Source organism: Alternaria hordeiaustralica (genome assembly GCF_023758085.1).
Source record: "Alternaria hordeiaustralica strain BMP 2776 chromosome Unknown scaffold_3, whole genome shotgun sequence".
Lineage (NCBI taxonomy): Eukaryota > Fungi > Ascomycota > Dothideomycetes > Pleosporales > Pleosporaceae > Alternaria > Alternaria hordeiaustralica.
Genome location: NW_026056775.1, coordinates 1,109,750 through 1,130,773, shown reverse-complemented (window position 1 = coordinate 1,130,773; position 21,024 = coordinate 1,109,750). Strand labels below are relative to the sequence as shown.

The following is a 21,024-nucleotide window of genomic DNA, read 5'->3' as shown; positions in this document are numbered from 1 at the left end:
CGATGTGTTGCGCGAGAACTTGGAGGTATGTTGTATTCGCTGTCTGTACAAGACACGCACTAACACTGCGTAGCATGGTCTTGTTGGCTTCATGCTCTCTTTGCGATCGCGATCGTAGGACGAGTACCACCTATGCTACTTCGGAGAGCAAGAGAAGGAGACAGAGAAGTTGGCAGAGGAAGAAGGTTCACGCGCAGAGGTTGAGGAAGATAGCCGACGCACAGAGATTGAGGAAGAAGATCGACGCACAGAGCTGGAGGAAGAAGGCCGCGGGCTATGAAGAGACAGAAGATGCATACGCAGGCCAGTCTCGAGACATGGTTCGTGATGAGTATCGCTCACGTGGGCTTCCTCGGCCTATCCCCAAGAAGAAGGCGGACATTGTGGCGGCTCTGCAGAAGGACGATTTGAGGAGGTTGGAGTAGATGGTCATGCCCTACTAGGACACGCTGCTCATGGCGTTGACGACGTACAACCACTGCTATGCTACACTCGCTCTGATCCGGGTACATGATCTGTTTTATGTACATATTACGGCTTTCCGGACACTGGTATGGTCTGGCGCGCAGGGTGGTGGTGGGCCGCTCCTTCCTCTTCATCGAAGCGAGGTAAACAACAAGCCAAACGCGGTAAGCTTCGCCTCTCGCACACTGGGATTTCAAGTCTGACCTGGGTAGCTCGCTCAATTCCTTCAGTTTGCTTGCAACCAGTACTGCCGCCATCGAAATGCCGCGGCCGCCCTCAGAATCCTGCCGCCATCAGCATCCCTCCCTCCGCCATCAGAACCTCCTCCCCCACCCCGCCATCACAATGGCATCCGCAGGGAAACGCAACGCGCAAGAGCTCAAGAAACTGGAAAAGACTGATGTTAAGACATCAGAGGCGAGACTCTTTAACGCATACGGTAAGTTCTGGCTGCGCGAAGTGCATGAGAATGTATACTAACTTCATACTACTGCAGCGACCACACAGAACGTGATTGAAGACATAGAGGAGTTGTTGCCTCGCCTCTCCCCTCACCATCCAGAGATTGCCGAGTTGCTTCAGACGGCCAGGGCGGAGCCCATGACACCCTTCACTATCCATGGGCATTGTGACGACAGCGAGACGAAGACTTGGCCGAAGACCGACCCTGCTATGGATCGCTGGTTTCCGGATGCTGTTGACCAAGCTCCGTACATAGAAGACCCGCCCTCTGGTTAGACCAGCGCGCAGCAAACCATGTTAAGCCGTGTTATGTCGCATGGCATGGCTGGCGAACAACGCAAACGGCGAACTATGTCGCATCCCATTTTCGCTACCACGTCAATCAAGAAAAAACACTGAACAGCCTGGAGCCTACATCGACTTTGGGTCACACACTTTGCATGTTCTCATCTTGATGTAGTCTCCAGGCCTGTTCAAATTGTTTCTTGCATGAGATGCTATGATCCCACATCCAGAGCTAATGAATAGGCATCGCGCATATGTCACCATATAGGCCCATATCGTTGTCTACAGCGAGTGTTGTGCTTGTCGTTGGTCGCTTTCCACAAGCGTTATACGACCAGTACCTCGAGCTCAACCACATCAACGCGACCGAGGTCAAACTTGGACATGGCATAGGACGGATCGCATGGCTAGAACGCAACGTTCACGGGAAGCTAAGCCGCATCGTCCTCTACATCGACCACCCGGAGTGCTTCAAGAGGTATCGAGCCCACGTTACCACGAAGGCCCAACATCGGCAAGCCCTCCGAGAGCGCCTTGTGGACCTGACAATGGTCTACTTCAGGCGGCCGGTCTCTCTCCCGGCCTTTCTATCTACCACGCAGACATGGCACCAGCACTCGACTGGACAGCTCGTTCCGCTGCGCGTGTTCGCCGACTTCCTTGACGGTGATGGCGATGAGACAGAGCTGAGGACAGCGCTGACGTGGCCACGAACTCCATCTGGCTTCGAGTGCCTCAGCGACTGGCTTCAAGGTCGGTAATTTACCGTTGCAGAGATCTCGAAGATCGCTCTCATCTACAAGGTGCACACCGTCGCCGGTGAGGACTGCCGGACATTCTTTCAGAGCTCCGAGATGATCGCGCGCTATGGGCCAAGGGCAGACACGTTCGAGAAGGCGATGGAGCGTATATGGGACAACACCGCGCTGGTCGAAGAAGACGACGACGAGGAAGAAGAGGGACCTACAAGGAAGAGGACCAAAGTGACCGGACTGAAGGCTGGGCTGTCAAAGGAAGGGTACGATCGCCAGACCTACAAAATGAACCAAGCAAAGATCGCCGCTGGTGACAAAATCGCCGCGGAGAAGTTCGATAAGAAGCGCAAGAGCATCACGCAAACCCACAAAACCACACAGGCGAAGGTCGCTGCCATGGATGGGAAGATACCATTCAACGATGCGCTTGACAAGAGCAAGATGTCGACTACGAAGAAGGCACCGAGCAAGTCCCTAGAGTCAGGGCGCCGGTCGAGAGCCCTCCGCGATCTGAAGATCGCACAAGGGGACCCTAAGGCTATCGAGAGCAAGAGAAAGCAGAGGGAGAACCAGGCCAAGTGGAGGCAGTCCCAGAGAGAAAAGGTCAAGGCCTTTGACTTGAAGCAGGCTGAGAATGAGAAGAAAGTGGAGGACGAGCAGAACTAGAAGAACACATGGACGACATATTGAGTCACAGGATTTAGCAGATATATGTATGCGCGCCTCTGATAAGTATGACAGAAATAAAATCACCCTGGAGGTGTTCGCAGTGCTACACGGGTGTAGTCTCTCAGTATAAAAGTCAATGTATACCTCAAACTATGCTATGTAAAATGATCTGTCAAGACATGCTTCTTTGTAGGCGTCTAAGATGACATGAGTTCCCGTCTTCTTGTTGTCTTACTGCAGATAACTCTGCTAGAGTAGACCCACACGAGGCGATTGGCTATCACACAACACAGTGAACAAAAAGGGCTGGCGATCCGAGAACAGCTCATAGATGTCAATACTAAAATATCTCGTTGCAAGTGCAGTTTGTGCGCTCTCGATCCGACTTCAGTCCAGTGCTGGGATAATATCAATCCTGCTTGTACTGAGCGTCAGAAGCACGTGCAATCTGTATTGGGGCGGAGGCCATGCTTCGCGCTTCGCAGCAAAGAAGAGCCAAACAAGAGAGCAGGTACTACGAATACTGCTGCATCTATTCCAGCCCGTTCTAATTTCAATACTTGAGTATGCAGGCTATCCTTTTTCCACTTCGTGGAGCTGTGGTTTGGTTGATGGTACCTTGGGTGTGCCTTCGCGAAACAAGAGAACAGGTACCACACCAACGAATACAGAAAAGGAATAGCAGGGTATGCAGTAACAAGCCTAATGTATGCATCTTTCTATGCAATACGATGTGTATGGTCCAAAAGACAGAAGATAGCACGATTGAAGTTCGCAGTAGAAAAAAAACCAAAAAAGCTTCAAAACGGCCAACACATCTGTTTCTTGCTACGCATTACAGCAAATAGATGGCAAAAACAAAGGCTTTCTACCCCTTCCCACACCGGGAGTCGAACCCGGCTCTTCTCGGTGCTCTATGAAAGCGAGATATCCTAGCCGATAGACTATATGGGATGATGTGGTTGGTTGATGAAGAAATTTCCAAATCCAAAAATCATCAGGCAAAAATTAACAAGATCACGGCGTCAAGCACATGATTTTGATCATCTCACGTCGCAGTATTGATGGGTCATCTCATTATGTTCTCATGATTTTTCAAAATAAAAGTTCGTCAGGAGGCGAAAAGGTGTAATTCGGCGTCCAGCAAAAAACGCTGCTACTAGGCGGGGTAACGCCGATGCGCATGTCAGATACTCTAAGCCCCGGTTGCTCGCCTACCATTAGCACACTTGGATACTCTGCTAGCATCGAAAATGCGTTGTCAACTAACATCAGAAACAGGAACAAAATCATCATTCTTCACCAGCGCACTTAAATCACAGGCATCTGAAATAATTTGCACGCGAAGAGAATAGTAGTAAAGTGTGCAACACATATCATTCAGTCAAAGAAGCAATGAGCCAAAGCAACTCAAAGCAAGTAGGTACAAGAAGTGAAGAACACCAAAGTGTTACTTTTCCATCGTCCATCCTCCAGGATTTTCCCATCACATTTCCTCCAATTGTCATCGCCCCACGAACTTAGACGCGGAAAGCGCGGGGGTGGCGGCGAACCTTCTGGCTGGAAGAGCCAGCCTTCTCCTCGAGCCAGGAGATGAAGGTGTCGAGGGTGAACTCCTTGTCGAGGCTGGCGCTGCCGGTCTGAGCAGGGGCGGAAGCAGAGGCAGCAGGAGTAGAGACAGCGGCGACAGCGGCGGAGCTTGTGGCAGCAGGGGCAGAAGAGGCAGGGGAGGCAGCAGCGGACGAGGCAGGGGCAGAGGCAGAAGGCTTGGGCGCGGAAGCGTTGTCAGAGCCGGAGCCGGAGCTGGCACCGTCGAACAGAGCGGGACCGGGCATTTCGTAGCTGGACATGTCACCGCCGTAGACGCTGACCTTGATACCAGGGTCGGTGGCAGTGTAGAGCTTGTTAGCCGGAGTACCCTTGGGGGTAGCGGTACCGGAGCCGGTAACCTCGATGTTGATGCACTTGGGGTAGTTCTGGGCACCGTTCTCCTGGGCAGCGGAGTGGAGAGCGATGATCTCGTGGCGAAGGACGTATTGACCAGGGGCAATGCTGTCAGGGACAGTCACGGTCCAGGTGTTGTTGTTGGCGATGAGCTTGTCAGAAGCCCACTTGCCGTCCTCGAAGCCAGCGGCGTCGATCTTGAAGAACTCAAGGTCGGTAGACTTGGCCTTGGTGGCATCGTCGACCTTGGCGAGGTAGTCGATGACGGGGCCAACGTGGGACTCGGGCCAGGTGGTCCACGAGATGTCGAGCTTGCCACCAGCGGCGACAGTAGCAACCTTTGCGCCAGCAGTGGCGTCCTTGTGGCAGGCAATCTTGGTGGCATCGTCGTACATGGAGGGGTCGACGAAACCGTTGTCGAGGCACTCGGGGCAGGACCACTCAATGACCTCGGGGGAGGGGGTCTGGTACTGGAAAGACGGGTCGTAGGCAGTGAAGTCCTTGCCGTCAACCTTGATGGCAGAAAGGTGACCGTGGGCGCTGACGGAGGCAGCAAAGGCGCCAAGGATGGCAGCGGCTTGAATCTTGGAAGGCATTGTAGTGTTGGGTGTTGGAAAGTCTGGTTTGGACGAAAGGGTTGGTGTTCAAAAAGATACTTCGAGATCAACGAAGATAGTAAAGAATGTGAGGCGCTTCAAGCGTGAAAAAGTGAACGAAGGTGAAGTGAGCGAATGTCGACTGACTGAATGACTGTGGTGGTGAGAAATCTCTACATGCTGGGCGAGAGGTACTCTTATACTCAGATACTGCCATGTCGGAAATGGCGCATCGCTGTGCATGTGTCAAATGAAAGGAGTGGAGCTGACAGAAAGGGAACCGTTTCCGCTGTACAATGCTTCAGGGCTGTGGAGCTGGGGTGCTCGATGTTCGCAAGGTGGGCTTGTCACTTGTCATGGCGGTGCTTGTTTCATGGTGTGGCTTCTGATCCTGGCGGTAAACAGAGTATACTGAGCAGTCCTCGGCCAGGTGTTCCTGATCGACGCAAGGAACATGTCAAAGCGAAACGCAAGAGGGGTTGAACATTGAATAGACGCCAGATACAGCTAGCACGTCATTGTACCGGTGTTTGGATGCAGTGGCTGTACATCTCTGCGGCCGAATTGCCGTACGCACATTATGCTCTTACAACAACTCTTCTTTCTTTGGTTATGATACCAGATGTTGTGTACTTGGTGATGGTGCAAAGAGCTTGGGCGCCGAGAATCAACGACTCTTCCCGCCCGCTGCACACTAGAACCATCTCGACTCGCTTAGACTCAGCGCCTCAGAAACGACATCTACGCGTCACCAAATCTCCCACCACCCAGCGGCATAAACGCAACCACGGCAGACCGGCAGACCGCGCTCTACTCCTCACATTCATTAATCTGCAGCAAACCTAGGTATACACCCGTAGGTCCGATCGTAGCCTCAGCGCCCTTATCTCCGTATGGTCGCTTCCGACTTTCATCGTTTCATGCCATGCCCCCCTGAAAGTGGGTCAACGACAGCGCGCGCCTCCACTACGCATGACAGTTCCAGGCGCTTGGTACTAACGTCTTGATTCATACGAACTACGGTGTGCACTTTGTATTTGCTCTTTCGATCGAGACCAGGTACTGAGACTGGAACACTCCACCGAACCCTCCCACACACCCTTCCCAAATTACACTGCATCGTAACAAACTTCACGACATGTTCCTGCCTCCATTGGTGCCTGAACGTCAGTACTTGTTTCTGCGCCTCAATCAATGCCGCCCGGAGAAACTCCACTGGTGTTTTATGTTGTCCGGGTGGGTCTCTGCTCTCTATGCGTTTCAATGTCGCTTCCATGCCACACGGGCCTTCATTTCGGGCCAAGAAACTTTAGCAGCCGGCAACCGAAAACAAGCAACGGCTAAAGCGACGGTACAGCTGGCCAAGGCTCGCTTCCTACCGGAGACCCGGTGTTCATCTGTCAAGGTGTGAAGGGTGTAACACGCCTATGCACAGCGTTTACTAAACATCATTTTTACACACATCGAGATCCAAGAATAATACCGCTGAACAGATGAGAATTGTCATTGTAATCCCGCCGCACGACAATGCTGCATTGAAAAGGAAACTGGCAGCCCATGCCATGACCCTATTGGAAACGCCGAAAGTCACACTCTAGTCATACATGTCGTTACAATACACTAGTTCCACCGAACGCCCCATAAACCGTTCACATGCCGTTAAGACGAGTAGCGCCACGTCTCAGCTCCATGAACATTCGTCGTAGGCTGCAGAGGCGGCAGTACTGGCTTCTGATCTCTTGGTACAGCTACAAGACCGCCTTTACCGTCATCACTGATGGGGCTAGGTGTCGGTCGCTGTGGCTCACGTGGTGGCGGTCCTGGTGGGGTTTGAATTTGCGAAGCTTGCATGCTCCTAGGAAGGTCGTACGATAGACTAGAGCGGGGCCCCGAGGGAGGGTAGCGAGGCTGAGGCGCCTGTGGCGAGTGCGCAGTCATGGATGGCGTTCCTGTGGGGCCTGTCGACGTAGCGAGCTGCTTAAGCATCTGTTCCCACTTTGGCGCCTCGGGAGTCTGCGTCGTCCTTGCCATTTCCCGTTGAAATGCATCTGAAGACTGGAACTGTGCGGATGGCCTCGGTGCAGGTAGGCCCGTTGGTGGCGGTGGTCCGTAGTATCCGGGAGAAGGCGCGGCTCCGTGTGACGCGATAGGCCTTGGTGCGATGGAAGTAGGTGTACCACTGGTTCTCGGCGTAGGCTGCTTTGGCATCCATTCCGGTGCGATTCCACCATCCAGACTATAGGGTGATATGTAAGTTTTTGTCCTCCGCAAATAACAATTTCTGAGGTAGGGATAATTCATGACGTAGGATAAGTACTCAGTGGGGGATTGGGCAGCATAGATGATTTCAGAGGAGGGTGTGACGGCGTACATTGGAGGTTTAGGAGTCCCAGTAGGGTTGCTCAGCATGTTCGAGATCGACGCGCGACCGTGTGGTGATGCCTGGCTTTGATGGCTTGGTGGGCCATAAGGTGAAGCAGCAATCTGTCCCGCGCCTGGTGAGTATGGTGAGGGTGGCAACTGACGAGGACTCTGAGAGTATGGGTATGGCGGTAGAGCGCTATGCTGTGCCGGTTGCGCATACTTGTCAATTCCATTGAGCAGTGTCGACTGTGTTTTCCAGGAAGCATTAGAGTAGCTCTGTGGCGGCACATATGGCTGATACTGCTGTTGCTGCTGCGGAGGGTGCGGTGACCGATGCGTGTGATAGCCTTGGTATGGCTGCTGCCCTTGTTGTCCTGTGGGTAAGCGATGATCATAGCTGACATTGGGTTGATGTGCTACTGGCGAATTGGGATTCTTGCGAGTATCAGGGTTATAAACCGGCGACCTGTAAGACGACATCGACAACTCCTTCGGCTTGTAATTGTACGGCCGACCATCTGGTGTTTGATATTGCATCGGTGTGCGCGGAGGTACTGCGATAGGTGCCGGCTTGATTGGATAAGAGGCTGGGTACGAAGTACGATGGAAGGTTGGTACTGGCGGGGGAGGAGGCTTGACGGTTTCGAGGAAGTTGCTCTTGGGGTTGTTCCTAGGCTTTGCAGGGTTCTCAGTGTACTGTGGCCTAGCCTCGGTTGAAGGCTTTCCAAGGTAGTACCAGAGCCGGTCCTCCTTGCTGAGATCGACTTTAGCCACTCTCCGAGTAACCTCAGGAGCAGTATACCATTCAGCCCACTTGTGCTCGGAGTTGGGGTCGTGGAAAGGATCACCCATCTCAGGTACACCGTCGGTGCGGTTCGTGATGTCAAGGGATGCATCGCTCTCCTTGAGATGCTCAGGAAGTGGCTTAGCATTTGCCGACGGCTTCAGTCGCTGGGATTCGTCCGGATGAAGCTTAAGTATGTACTTCCACTCAACTTCAACTCGGTCACCGTCAGGCAATACATCCACCAGGACAGCCTGCTCGCCAGGTCTGTTTTCCACGACCTGTGCACCGTAGATCTGGTACATTTCGCCACCCACGTACTGAAACTGGATGACATCCTTGGGTTTGAGAGTCTTGCCATAGGCCAAAACAAACTTGTCCTTTTCCAGTGCTTCAACATCGACAGTCTTGTTGTTGCGCTTCTTTGGTCGGTGGAAACGGCATCGGAAGTCGTAACCATCGTAAAAGTATTCTGTGCCCTCTGCGTCGAAGGTAGGCATGGGACCAAGGTCAACCTGGACACCTGCAGCCACCGCGCAGGTAGCATGAAAGGCCCTAGTACACTTCTTTTGCGAACACTGGAACACGGCGCCGCGCTTAGACCGACAGTAGTTGCACTTGAGCTCCAAGCGGTCCTTGCCGATGTTGGCCACGTTGCACACAGTCTCGACATCGCCCTTGTTGACAATGTAAGTCTCAGGCGTATAGTCCGCGCAGATCCGGTGAGCCTTCATGCCATTGTCGGTCGGTAGCAGATCGTCGTACTCCACATCGTTAGGGCAGAGAATGCAGGGCATACCTCGACCTGGAATTCTGATACGGATGCGAATGCGCTTGAGCTTCTTTGGTCGAGACGTCTCCTTAGGATCCTCCTTGCCGCGCTTCCTCTTGTTGCCGGCTGGCTTACGGCCTGGCTTTCCTTTGGTTTTGCCAGCGACACTGGCTGGAGGACTGGGCAGACGATCAACGCCGTCATCGTCGCCGTCATCGTCATCAGTCTCCTCATAGTACTCCGGTGTTGGCTCTCCTCGTAGCTTGCGCTCAATCTCGTTAACGTCAACCCAAACGCTGTCAGATTCGCAGAGACATTTCTTTGCGATCCGACCATAGCTCAACCAAGATTCGTTTGCGAAGTTGACCGATTCTGCGCAGTTGTAGCCAATGTTGTACCCGGAGTGGTAGCCATACGGATATGTGATGACGAATTCGCCCTCGTAGTGGACCAGACGGTTGACCTTGATGTTGAAGTCCCTTTCCAGTCGTTGAGGCGAGATTAGATAGGTCTTATGGCGAAGGAATTGCGAGCAATGCTTGGCGTCGTTTGGCCAGATGGTTTTCATGGCAGCTTCGAAGCGACGAGCATCTTCTTGCGATATGCTGTACCACTGCTTGGGGGCACCAAAGTGAATGTAGTTGATACTGTAAAGGTCCACATCCTCCAAGTGCCAGGCAAAAGTGGCTTTCCACATGCCCAGGTAGAGGTACGCCGTGTTGACACCAGGGACTTTTGTTCCAAGAACATCCAGAAGGTTGGGTAGCTTCGCGACGTTCCAGGAGGTGGTCGAGTCGTCGAACAGAGAACCCGGCATGTCGGCTCCATACATGGGCGAGCCATAGTTGATCGTCTTCCAGTAGTTGTCCTCTAGCTCTTTGCATCGCTCGACGGTGTACTCATCAAGGCCATCCAGGTGGTAGTCGAAGTCCTCAAACGCAGCCTCGTCGATGTAATCGGCCACTGCGCCGCGGTTGTTCAGGCGCCGAGAAGAGACGGATTTCTTCTCGTCGGCTGTCTTGGCTTGCCGACCGCGTGCCCTAGCAGGTGGTGTGTCGCGCGCTTCCTTCTTGATCCTCCTTGCTGGTGTCTTCTTCTCCTCCTTTCCAGGTGATGTGGGTGTAGGAGGGACCTCGGGAGAGCTGTCTTCGTCTTCATCGTCTTCGACTGGCTCCTTCTTCACCTGGCGCCTTCGAGAAGGGCGTCCAGGTCCGCGCTTAGGTGCAGGCGAGGCATCGCGATTTGCAGGGGCGGCGCGCGACGAGCGGGTACGAGAGGGGGGTTCGGCAGCAGCCTTTCGGCGCTCGCCTCGCTTAGCTGGCGGCTGATGGTGTGGCTCGTCCGTCACGGCTTTCCATTCCGGCAGATTGTACGATCGTTGTTTCTCAATGTTGGCTTGTGTGTAGATGCCGTGCTGTCCAGCGAACTCTTGGGTGATGGGGTTCTTGACTTTGATGCCCTTGACGGCTTCGGTAAGATCAGGGAGCGATTGGCGCCTGGCATGAGTTAAGTTGGGAGGTCATACAACAAGCGCATAATCGAGACTTACCATTCTGCTGGTGGAATAACCTTGACGATACCCGACTTCATTCCATGCTTGTCGATCTTGTCGATGAAGCGCTTGAAATTGCGAAACTGATCCATTGTCTGTACAGATGGTAGTTAGTATCTTGTGTAGTTTATTTCCACGCGTCATAGTCATAACGTGCGCGCGCGTGCTTCTCGGCCTGGGTAGGAGGGTATCTGCAATAGGCAACCTACTGGCTTGAACACGGGTATCTTTCCTCCCTCGAAGTAATGGTCTGGTTCGATGTCTTCGCCGTCGTCGCTGTCCAGCTCGGAGAGTTCGGACGACATCCTCTCGAATCGCTTGTCGTTGTCTTCGCTCGTGGGCGGCGTCAGAGCTGGCTTCGTGGTGGAGTCATCGTGCGTCGCGGGCGGTGCCTCAACGGAAGGTACGACATCTGGGGGCGCCTCCATGGTGAAGGTCGTAGTTGTCGAGTCGTGAATGTCTCAGAGGGGCTGTGGAGCTGCTGCCATGCGTCGCTTCTCCGCCGGGGCGGGCGCGCGTCGATGTATTAGTACCGCAACAATTTTGCAGCAAGCGCAGAGGGTGTGCGAAGCTTGCAGGGTCGTTGATAGGCGTTATCGCAAGCGCTGGGCGGCGTAGTCGCTGGATGATGCTGAGGGAGGTGCGAAGGCGAGAATGAGGAGGTTGCAGGTCGTGGGTCTGCGCTAGGCGTTAAGCGCAACAACCCCTGCCACTTATCGCCTGACGATGGGCAGTTTGCGACAACAGCACCGGTAAAGCGTCAGAAGAGCTGCATGTATTCTGACCCCTCAAGCGGTACACAAAGCCTGATCCACATAAAGGGATCGCGTGTGCTGTAAGTTCTTGTCATTCTACTGCTCTGCGCAAAGCGCGCCAAGTGTTGTGCGCGGTGACTGGCATGCACGTCATCCAAGGCCACATCTACGGATCTCATCTTATCAGATCCCCATAGTTTCCATCTGTTCACCATGTGGTAACCAACACACCACAGCAATGCCAGATGCACTCAACGAACTCACTTGGGCATTTTTATGGCTAGCTTGCAAGTTCAACTCTTCCGAGAGGCTGACTGTGCTTCTCTTCGACATCCAGTCTACAACAGAAAAGACACGATGCGTTTACAACTGGATCGGACGTGAAACGTGGTTCCTGAATCTGTGGGGTTAAGCTTTTCTGACTGGCGCCTGTCTCAACGGCTGCAGTGACCCGCTAGTTCGTGCATCACGCCGCCATGTGCAAGAATAGGGCCGCGCCTCACCAACAACACGATAAGCCAATACGGTTGACGTAGTTAGAGAAGAGATATCTTGTGTACTCATCCTGTTTCTGGGCCTATATATTGCACAGTTGCCGTGCAATTTGTCACTGTTGTTTGACTTTACCATGCCGTGCAGGTTGTTGGCAGCTCACTGCGACAGTAAAGTCCATATGCCTTCACAACGCTTTTGGTATTCAACCTACTCGAAACTATGCTGAGTTTACTATGCGATCGGCTCTTGTCTGCATAGAGGAGCTGATAGGCGCTGCCATCAGGTCCCGAAGACTTCTGTATATGTGCTCTGAAGGGAAAGCAACAAGCTAGATACTATAAGGAAAATCATCCCCCAATGCATGAATCTAATGGTGAGAGCTATAAGATAATGTTTGATCTTTTGTACGGGATAGGCATCACATCGTGCAAGCGCTGCAACTCCACACCGGCACTTCGTACTACCCAACACTCGCCAATCGGAGAACATGACGAGCCAGTGCGCCCCCCATGGAAAATCTCCGGATCGACGGCCGCTACTACCAGGGGTGCACGCTCAGTCATCGTCATCAAGTACCCTATCCTGGTTCAGATCCAACAAACAACCTTCAGCTACATGACCACAAACATAAATCACTGAACTGACAAAGAACAATGGCAGTCACTTGAAGCAAGAAATCATATTGTACAGGCCATTCGTTAAGCGCCAGATCATAACCCAGAATATAGTACAGCCGTCCCATACCCGAGAAAATGTTGATCCTATGCACCGATGCTATGCTACTAAACACAATGGGCTGTACGTTTGTCTTCCCAGCTCTTTCGTTATCTCATCTGCTCAGATGCTCCAAACAAGGTATCAAAGCCGCTCACGCAACTAATCTTCCCCAAATGTGCGAGTCGTTTTGCAGGAATGTTTCATCGACTTTACGAGGATTCTCCACGAGGAGCGCCGCGGAAACCGCCACGCCCACCCCTGAACTCTCCACGGCTGCCACGTCCACGACCGCGGAACTCGCCCCTAGGACCGCCTCGGCCCCTGCCACGGTATCCGCCTCGCTCACCACCTGGGTGACCACCGCGTCCCCGGCCGCCACGGTTGTGGTGAACCTCGGAGAAGCCATCGTTACCGGATGTAGGAGCGGCAGGTGCCGCGCTCGGCTCGGGGGTATCGTCGGCCCAGCTCTGGGTGCTGGTCACGGCAGCAGCGACGTGTGGTGTCTCGGTCTCGGCGGGGTCTCGCGGTACCATCTCGAAGGACTCAGTCAATGGGTCATCAGCGCCGGTCGGTTGCTTGTCCCATTGTGCCTCTGCAGCAGCGTTTGCTGATTCCATTCCAATACCAGAAGCCGCCGGTGCAGCTGATGCGGTCTCGGTAGTTTCGGTGACAGGCTTCGCGCCAGCGTCGATCTCAGTAAGACCAGCGTTGGTGATGGTGGGGTCGGAACCGGCCTGTGCCTCGGGAGGAGCTGCTTGAGACTGCGCAACGTCGTCAACCCAAGCTTCTTCGGCGGCGAATGGGGCTTCGTCGAGTGCTGCCTGCTTGACCTGGGAATCTATACAAAGTCAGTCTGAGACGGCGCACTTCATATACTTTTGAGCTTACAGGTGACGCTGAGTACCACTCCCTCGGTGGATGGTACTCCCTCTTCCGCGCCCTCGATCAGCTTCTCTGCAGCCATGACAGCACCGGCGTCTCCTCCATAGACCTGAAGCAGAGCGCCCTCGAAAGCCTTGGTCAGGTCAGAGTCGTCATCCTCAAGTTGACGACGAGCAGCCGCGGCCCTCAGGAAGCGAGACAGTGTCAACAACTTCTCCTTGACAATCTTCTGCTGCTCCAGCGCTGCCTCGGCCTTGATCGTTCCCCTCAGTGTCTCCAGCTCGGACGAGTGTGACTTAGAGAGGACCTCCTTCTCCTTTGCGAACTTGGCCTCGAGCTCATCGCCGTACTTCTTGTAGTTGGTGTATTGTTCCTCGTACTGCGCAAGCTGAGTCTGAAGACCGGGTTTCCTCTCCGCTTGAGCTTTCTGGTCGGCATTGATCTTCTTAGAAGCGAGGAGGTCGTCGAGAGAAACGCCGGGATTCGCTGCGATTATGGAGTCGACCTTTTGGGTTGCGCTCTGGAAATGCCATGTAAGCAAGGGCTCGAGGGGTGTGGGACACTGTTAGCTTACCAGTTTCTTGTTGATGTTGCGGATGTTCCTGCGCAGACACGTCTTAGTAAGTGAGTCCTGTAAATTGTGCCTGTGGTCCCTGAACCACAATGCGGTTGCGACTTACTTCTGAACCTCGCGGAGGTACGAGTTGTCGCTATCGGTTCCATTGGCCTTGCCGGCGGGGTTGGAGCCACCTGCGCCAGCCTCGGACGACGTCTTCTCAGGCGCAGCGGGTACCGCGGTAGCTCCCTCTTGCTTGCCCTTCTTCTTGCGGGCGCTCTTCGACTCTCCTGTAACCAGGTTCTGCAGCTTGTTGACTACTTCCGAGGCCATTGTTGTGATTTGTTTTGGTTGCGTTGATAATTCAGATGAATTCTACACGTAGGTCGCGTCTCTGAAATGGGAGATGTATTTGCGTTCTTTTGTTGTGCTGTTTCAAAGTTGATGGTTCGGGTACATGGTCGCCTGCCCTCAACGTAACTTCGAAATTAGCGTGGGCACTAGCGTCTCGTGGCCATGACGCACCCCTCACCTGTCAGTACCACGTAAATATCATCTAGGTGAAGTTGACAGCGCCGAGCTTGGGTGCCGCTACTTGCAGTCTGCAAGCTATATCATTGTTATCTCTCAATTTTAACTTCCATGGACACATTATGGAGGCCACTGCTTGCTGTAGCCTAGCCGACATCGCAACTTCGTACGAACAGAGTTTAGGTGGCTGACATCGTCCATGGGTCCTTAAATCCTGGAAGCTTACTATCAGATAGCTGACTCACTCTCAACATCCCGAGGCAATATATGGCTTTTTCTGTAGACCATCGTAGAGAAACATCCTTATAGCCGCAGACCTTAGCTCAATATGTCTAGGTACATGTGGGAATGAGCAATACCTTATTCGTTGAAAACTCTCACCAAACCGCAAAGATTAGTACAAACTCACTCTGGACTATGAACAGAAATTGAAACTTTTCTGATTTTTACACAACATGTCTGGCTTACAAAGGAGCATGTGTACAGTTACAGACATTATATCGGGAGTATCATTATGTTCGAAGGGCTCTTTACTCCCATAAATTCATGCTTTGCAATATTCGTAACTTGAACAACCCAATACTGACACCATGCCTGCACATTCTCTCACTGAGTTAGGATCGTGGTACTCCTTTAGATTCATGGCTATGTTCCTTCAAAAGAGAAAAGTTTACCCCATTCTCTCTACTTACTCAAACTTCATCTTATTGACGATACTTCCAATTCCCTCCACATACACCTCAACCTCATCCCCGTCTTTCAAGAAACCCTTCGGATCCATGAACAGACCAACACCACTCGGTGTACCTGTTAGAATCACCGTACCAGCTCTTAGCGTAGTCCCGCGACTCAGATGCTCCAGAATCTGGCCTACACTGAAAATCATATCATCCGTCCCGGTTTCCTGCCTCTTCTCGCCATTGACTTTGGTCCAGTACCTTAGCTTATGAGGACCAGGAATCAAGCTAGGTGACACGATACACGGGCCTACGGGAGCGAACTTGTCAAATGACTTCGCGTAGCCGAATTGGCCGCCTGATACCCCAGCAGGAAGTTGGTAGTTTCGGGCGGAAACGTCGTTGGAGACTGTGTAGCCGAGTAGGTAGTCGGCGTAATCTTTTGCGGCGATGTTCTTGCAATCCTTTGAGATGACTAGGGTGAGTTCGCCTTCATAGTCGAGTTGCGATTGGCAGTCCGGGTGAATGGGAATGGTTTCCAAGGGTCCCGCGAGGGCATCGCTGGGTTTGGTGAAGATGGCTGGGTTAGAGGGGATAGCGAGGTTGCACTCTTCGGCATGGCGCCGGTAGTTGAGGCCCACGCAGAGGATTATGTTTGTTGTCGGGACGGGGCTGAGGAGCTATTAGATGTCAGTTCCCCCCTAGTGCTCCAATATCTTCTGTATACTGATTGCATACCTTTCCCACTGTAGCTTTCTCCCCCGTCTTCTTGAATCCACTCTTGATGTCCCCGGACAACACTTCTACGCTGCTTCCTTCAATCTCCCTGGTGGGCACCTCCTTCTCTAAATTTCCATATACCGTCTTTCCCTCCTTATCCTCAAATCGGATCAGTCGCTCAAATGCCGACATCGCTCTTACTGTTGTGCTGAAGTACTTTACTTGTGGAAGTGGAGGTAACAGTAACTGTGATCTAGAGGCAAAGATTGGTCTGGAGGTAGTAGTAACGGTGCGTGTGCAGCGTATGAAGGAACGTGCCAACATAGAGTCAGGGATCTGGAAAAGCTTATAAAGCAGTCAGCGCGTGTTGATGCAAGATAGCCCGTTGTGGAGTTCGGGACTTTGCCCCACGTTCGCGTCGGTCGCGGGGTCGTCTTCGGCATTTCCATGTGGAGATATCCGTTGCCAGAAGTGCGATCTTGAAATCTTACGTGAAGACTCTAACAACGGAACCAATGCCACTCTGCTTGGTCGTGATTTGTTATGGAACCGAACATGTGTTCCAAATGTCAGAGTTGCAACACAGAAAGCAATATGATACGAGTTAATCATACGCGGCTTCCTTGCGAGGAAAACGTGAGAGCGCGTTTAGCCTATCACGGGTGAGACACGCTTCCGCCTATGCACGCGCATCATCCACCTGAACTCCACACATCCGTACACCCAAACACACATCGTCTAGCCCAGCTCTTCGACGCATCCCAAGTTGTCGCGCATACGATGGCCGATTCGGATTACGATTTTGAGGGGGAGGGATCTGACGACGAGTACATTGGCACAAGGAGCGGTCCCTCCACCACACGCGCGCAATCCACAGCACCTGGCAAGAGGCGGAAAGCAGAGGTACCTGCAAAGGAACCACCGAAGCGGCAAGCATGGGAGACAGAGGACTCGCGGACGGTCGCCAAAACGACACAACTGGCAGAGGACGATACAATGGGGCTAAGCGTGCAAGAACGAGAAGAAGAGAGGAAACGAAAGCGACTGCGGAAAGACACAAAGCCCTTCCAGCGAGGCATCATCCGCCATGTCGTCTTGGTGCTTGACCTCTCGGAGGCAATGATGGAGAAGGACATGCGACCGAATCGTTTCATCACGATGATCAACTACACGCAAGACTACATCCGCGAATTCTTCGAGCAAAACCCCATATCCCAGATGAGCGTCCTCGGAATGCACGACGGCGTCTGCATACGAGTCTCGGAGCTCTCAGGCAACCCGGCAGAACACGTTGCAGCGATACAAGGCTTGAGGAGTAAAGACGATGGCAAAGAGCCCAAGGGCGCACCCAGTTTGCAGAACGCGCTGGAGCTGGCAAGAGCGACACTATACCACACACCAAGTCACGGTACGAGAGAGGTCATCGTCGTCTTTGGCAGCTTGTTGAGTTTAGACCCTGGGGACATACACCAGACGGTCAAGGCCTGCGTACGAGACAAGATTCGCGTCAGCGTCATCGGTATGGGCGCACGTCTCAAAATCTGCACGGAAATCGTAACGCGGACAAACGCCGGCGACGACTCCGAATACACCATCGCAACCGACCAAGAAATGCTCAAAGAACTTCTCCTTGCCACCACGACACCACCCGTAATCCGTACGTCGGCACCCGCCGTCGAAGCAGCACCACAAGCCCCAGAGTCCGCAGCAGCGCTCATGATGATGGGCTTCCCTTCGCGAGTCATAGAAGACGAACTAACAATGTGCGCATGCCACGGCAACCTCACAATGGGCGGTTACACATGTTCTCGCTGCAGCGCAAAAGTCTGCTCCTTACCCATCACATGTCCGTCATGCCAGCTCACTCTCCTCCTCTCCACCCATCTCGCACGATCGTACCATCACCTCTTTCCTCTTCGCAACTGGTCAACAGTATCCTGGTCGCGCGCCCGCGAGAAGGGTAGCACGCAGTGTGTGGGCTGTCTGGTTTCTTTTAGCAGTCCACCGACTAGTAATAGACAGAGGACTGAGGCTGAACAAAACGGCGAGGTCAATGGTACGAAGAGGGATGAGGAGGATAGTGAGGCGCAAAAGGCTAGTGAAAGTGGCAGGTATGAATGTCGGACTTGTGAGAGTCACTTTTGTATCGATTGCGATGTCTTTGCGCATATGGTGTTGCATAATTGTCCGGGGTGCTTGGGTAGACTGGATGGGGTTACAGCAGTTGAAGCGAGCAACGGGGATACTGAGATGACTGGATGAAGGAGTTCTTAGGCCTTCTGTGGTAGAGGTTTAGATGATAATGCCTGGTGACGAGCGATAGATTATCAATATACCCAGTCCGTCGTGTCTCAGCTCTCACGTTTTCGCATTTGCAGACAATTTCTGAACATCAAATAATTCCATTCAGCAAACATTATGTATATCGTAGCACAAGTTCAGCATGACGCATCAAATGCGTCCAAAGAGCCCCAAAATGGTATACGCTATGCCGGGCAAAAGCCATCATAAGAACATTACGCCGTTGCCTGTACACCCCCGAGATTACCGCTTCGTTCCTAATTATATGCGCCCGAGCCAGCGACAGTTGGCATGGGCCAGTCGTCTTCGGTGATGCTCGACCAGAACACCCAAATCATTACTACTGATAGGAGGGTGAAGAGGGTCGAGAAAAGTCCTCCGTTGATTTTGCCGTCGGTGCCGTTGCAGATGTGGACGCTGATGACGTATTGGAAGATTTGACCGATGGCGAATAGAAGGCCTGCTGCGAGGAGGTAGACTGAGAGGGAGTTAGTGGGGGCTTAAGACAGAATGTGGATAATTCCTTACGCATTGGCTTGCGCTCGCCGAGAACGCGCAGCACCAGGAATGCTTCCAGAAGGAAGAAGATGACGATGAAGACCAACGGAACGAGCTGGTAGAGGGTGTATAGCGCGTATGCCTGGTTGGGCACGAAGCGCGTCTGTTCCCAGTAACCCGTCCAGTTGAGCCCAGTGTCGAGGGCGATGTAGCCGGTACCGATAAAGATTACGATCGACGAAATCAACAGCAGACCGATAGATACTGCCGTGCCGTCGTCAAGTAGTTGGTAGCCCACGGCGCCGTTGAGCATGAGGATCCAGGACGTAGCGGTGATTGCGGCGATGTGGATAGCGACAAAGACCTGTACAAAGATTAGATACTGCAGGTGGATACGTAGAATCGTGTACGTACAATGCGCACAGTGGAATTGAGGGGGAATCCGCCAATGGTGAAGATCTCGCAGATGGAGATGACGATGTATCCGAGTAGGAAGAGCTGCATTTCTCTGCGCCCAACAGCGGCCTTCTTTCTTTGCGATCTCCATAGCAGGAACAGCGAGGCGAGGATTGCGATGCCACAGATTAATATCGAGCCTAGTTGTGTAAGCGGAATGTCGTTGAAGCGCGCATATGCCTCGTACCCAGATTGTGCAGTCTTTCACCTCCACCAACGGGGAAGCCCTGTAGGATGCAGCCATCTTGCCATCCGTTATCGTCTTTTGTCGAAGCTGGGTTGAAGAGCTGTGAAACATGGGGTTAGCGGCGCGTTCGCGGGCGGTGGACGGGCAAAGGGGTGGTAGGACGCAACGTACATAGCAGACAGGTAATGTGCTCCAGTTCGAGCCTGTGTCGCGGCAGAAATCGTCAAACTAGATGGTCAGTTTTCTTCTCGCAGCGTGCAGTCGTCGTGGACATACCTTTCCGTATCTAGACATGCTTTTCGTTTCGGCAGCAACAGCTGCAGGTGAGCCTCAGCCTTGCGGTTTTATGTGGAGCGCTCGTTATCGGGTTGTGCGCACTGCGACAGATAAGAGAGGGCGGTCGGCGCGGACAGGTAAGCGACGTGAAAGCGAATCGTGGAGCGGTCGTAGTCGTGGTCGTGGTGGTGAGAGGTGTAATGATGCGCTGTGGCTGGGGCCGCTGGGAAGCTTCCTCGAAACAATGCACGAAGCCAAGCAGGTCTTCAGCCAAATCCAATCAGGCGCGCCGAGCGAGTGCCAGGTCCGACCGCGAGCTTTCAATGTTTGGTTACCAGGGCGGGCGTGCTGCGCTAAACCAACCCCCTGCAGGCTGAATTTCAATTGAGTTGTCCGACGTCGATTACAGCGAAGGGATGCCTGGCAATTGCGTTAAACACCTTCTTAGGCCTTTGCCAGAAGCAAGAAACAGGAACGCTGCCACACAAACATCTGGGCAGGTAATCAAAACTGGGGTCTGCTGGGCCAATCACTCCCACGGCGCCTTTCCCCTTGCAGCGAGGGGCCGCAGATCACGGAGCATCTGGCGGCAGAGCAAGCCATGGGCCTTGGGCGTGTCATAACCAGCATGACGCAGAACTCCCAACTCTACCGGTGGTACAGGGCGCTCATTAATTGAGTTGATGGCTTGACTCTGGCGAAGAGGCCCTTCCTGCAGCTGTTCAACTCTACAGCAGCACGGTCGACCTGCGGACCTCCTTTGCCCACCAGAGGTATGTGCCTGGGGCCGTAAAAGTTGGGTGTTTCGCACTGCAAGCGAGGCCCCAGCTTGCAAACGTCAGGAGGGTCTCCGGCGTCTACTGTATCGACGAGGATGGATTTGACTGATGTTTGTTTAACGCTAGCATTATAGTCGCTTCACCACAGCGTTTTGGGGAGATTGCAAACACTCGAACGCGTTGGGTATATAAAGCGTGTCGAGATCTGTCATATGGCTAAGTCGCGTCTCCAGTACCTAGGTAAAGCAATGACGGTTTCTTTGCTTCGTGTTCACCTCGTCCAGTGACGGCAGACTTCAGGGCTGTCACGTTCACGTGCGAAGCGAAAGATGCAAGACCAGAACGCGTCTGAGCCCGCCCATGTTGCTTCTCCGCACGAAAACTGCCATGTGGCCCTGCGTCTCTTTCCTTACATAGCATCGAGTCTCGTGATCTGTATGGGGTTTTTACCACTACCTAGGTAGCCGGTGTTCTTTTCTACACCGCATGAGTTGTGCAACATTGAAGTTGATCGCGGCTATCTTTCCGCTTTGCAGTCAGTCTCCA

General features: G+C 53.1%; 7 protein-coding genes and 1 non-coding gene across 8 annotated transcripts; 2 read left to right on the top strand and 6 right to left on the bottom strand.

The window, feature by feature from the left end:
• Nucleotides 1-810: 810 nt before the first annotated feature.
• J4E84_002545 (uncharacterized protein) lies at nucleotides 811-2,633 on the top strand (the record flags this gene model as incomplete). Its single annotated transcript, XM_049385167.1, has 4 exons — nucleotides 811-904; nucleotides 962-1,175; nucleotides 1,481-1,965; nucleotides 1,987-2,633. 4 exons carry the CDS (start codon nucleotides 811-813, stop codon nucleotides 2,631-2,633), a joined length of 1,440 nt encoding a protein of 479 aa, XP_049247190.1.
• An 878-nt stretch (nucleotides 2,634-3,511) lies between these two features.
• J4E84_002544 lies at nucleotides 3,512-3,590 on the bottom strand. The gene has a single exon. It is a non-coding gene; the product is annotated as a tRNA-Glu (tRNA).
• Nucleotides 3,591-4,156: 566 nt separating this feature from the next.
• On the bottom strand, nucleotides 4,157-5,176 carry J4E84_002543 (uncharacterized protein; the record flags this gene model as incomplete). Its single annotated transcript, XM_049385166.1, has 1 exon — nucleotides 4,157-5,176. The coding sequence occupies one exon, from the start codon at nucleotides 5,174-5,176 to the stop codon at nucleotides 4,157-4,159; it is 1,020 nt and encodes a 339-aa protein (XP_049247189.1).
• A 1,659-nt stretch (nucleotides 5,177-6,835) lies between these two features.
• J4E84_002542 (uncharacterized protein) lies at nucleotides 6,836-11,076 on the bottom strand (the record flags this gene model as incomplete). Its single annotated transcript, XM_049385165.1, has 3 exons — nucleotides 6,836-10,592; nucleotides 10,646-10,743; nucleotides 10,858-11,076. The coding sequence occupies 3 exons, from the start codon at nucleotides 11,074-11,076 to the stop codon at nucleotides 6,836-6,838; spliced, it is 4,074 nt and encodes a 1,357-aa protein (XP_049247188.1).
• Nucleotides 11,077-12,824: 1,748 nt separating this feature from the next.
• On the bottom strand, nucleotides 12,825-14,386 carry J4E84_002541 (uncharacterized protein; the record flags this gene model as incomplete). The annotated part of the gene is made up of 4 exons (XM_049385164.1): nucleotides 12,825-13,453; nucleotides 13,504-14,017; nucleotides 14,072-14,099; nucleotides 14,178-14,386. 4 exons carry the CDS (start codon nucleotides 14,384-14,386, stop codon nucleotides 12,825-12,827), a joined length of 1,380 nt encoding a protein of 459 aa, XP_049247187.1.
• Nucleotides 14,387-15,272: 886 nt separating this feature from the next.
• On the bottom strand, nucleotides 15,273-16,173 carry J4E84_002540 (uncharacterized protein; the record flags this gene model as incomplete). The annotated part of the gene is made up of 2 exons (XM_049385163.1): nucleotides 15,273-15,941; nucleotides 16,000-16,173. 2 exons carry the CDS (start codon nucleotides 16,171-16,173, stop codon nucleotides 15,273-15,275), a joined length of 843 nt encoding a protein of 280 aa, XP_049247186.1.
• A 588-nt stretch (nucleotides 16,174-16,761) lies between these two features.
• On the top strand, nucleotides 16,762-18,243 carry J4E84_002539 (uncharacterized protein; the record flags this gene model as incomplete). Its single annotated transcript, XM_049385162.1, has 1 exon — nucleotides 16,762-18,243. One exon carries the CDS (start codon nucleotides 16,762-16,764, stop codon nucleotides 18,241-18,243), a length of 1,482 nt encoding a protein of 493 aa, XP_049247185.1.
• Nucleotides 18,244-18,539: 296 nt separating this feature from the next.
• J4E84_002538 (uncharacterized protein) lies at nucleotides 18,540-19,717 on the bottom strand (the record flags this gene model as incomplete). Its single annotated transcript, XM_049385161.1, has 6 exons — nucleotides 18,540-18,760; nucleotides 18,811-19,144; nucleotides 19,195-19,376; nucleotides 19,424-19,523; nucleotides 19,595-19,651; nucleotides 19,700-19,717. The coding sequence occupies 6 exons, from the start codon at nucleotides 19,715-19,717 to the stop codon at nucleotides 18,540-18,542; spliced, it is 912 nt and encodes a 303-aa protein (XP_049247184.1).
• Between the last annotated feature and the right edge of the window lie 1,307 nt (nucleotides 19,718-21,024).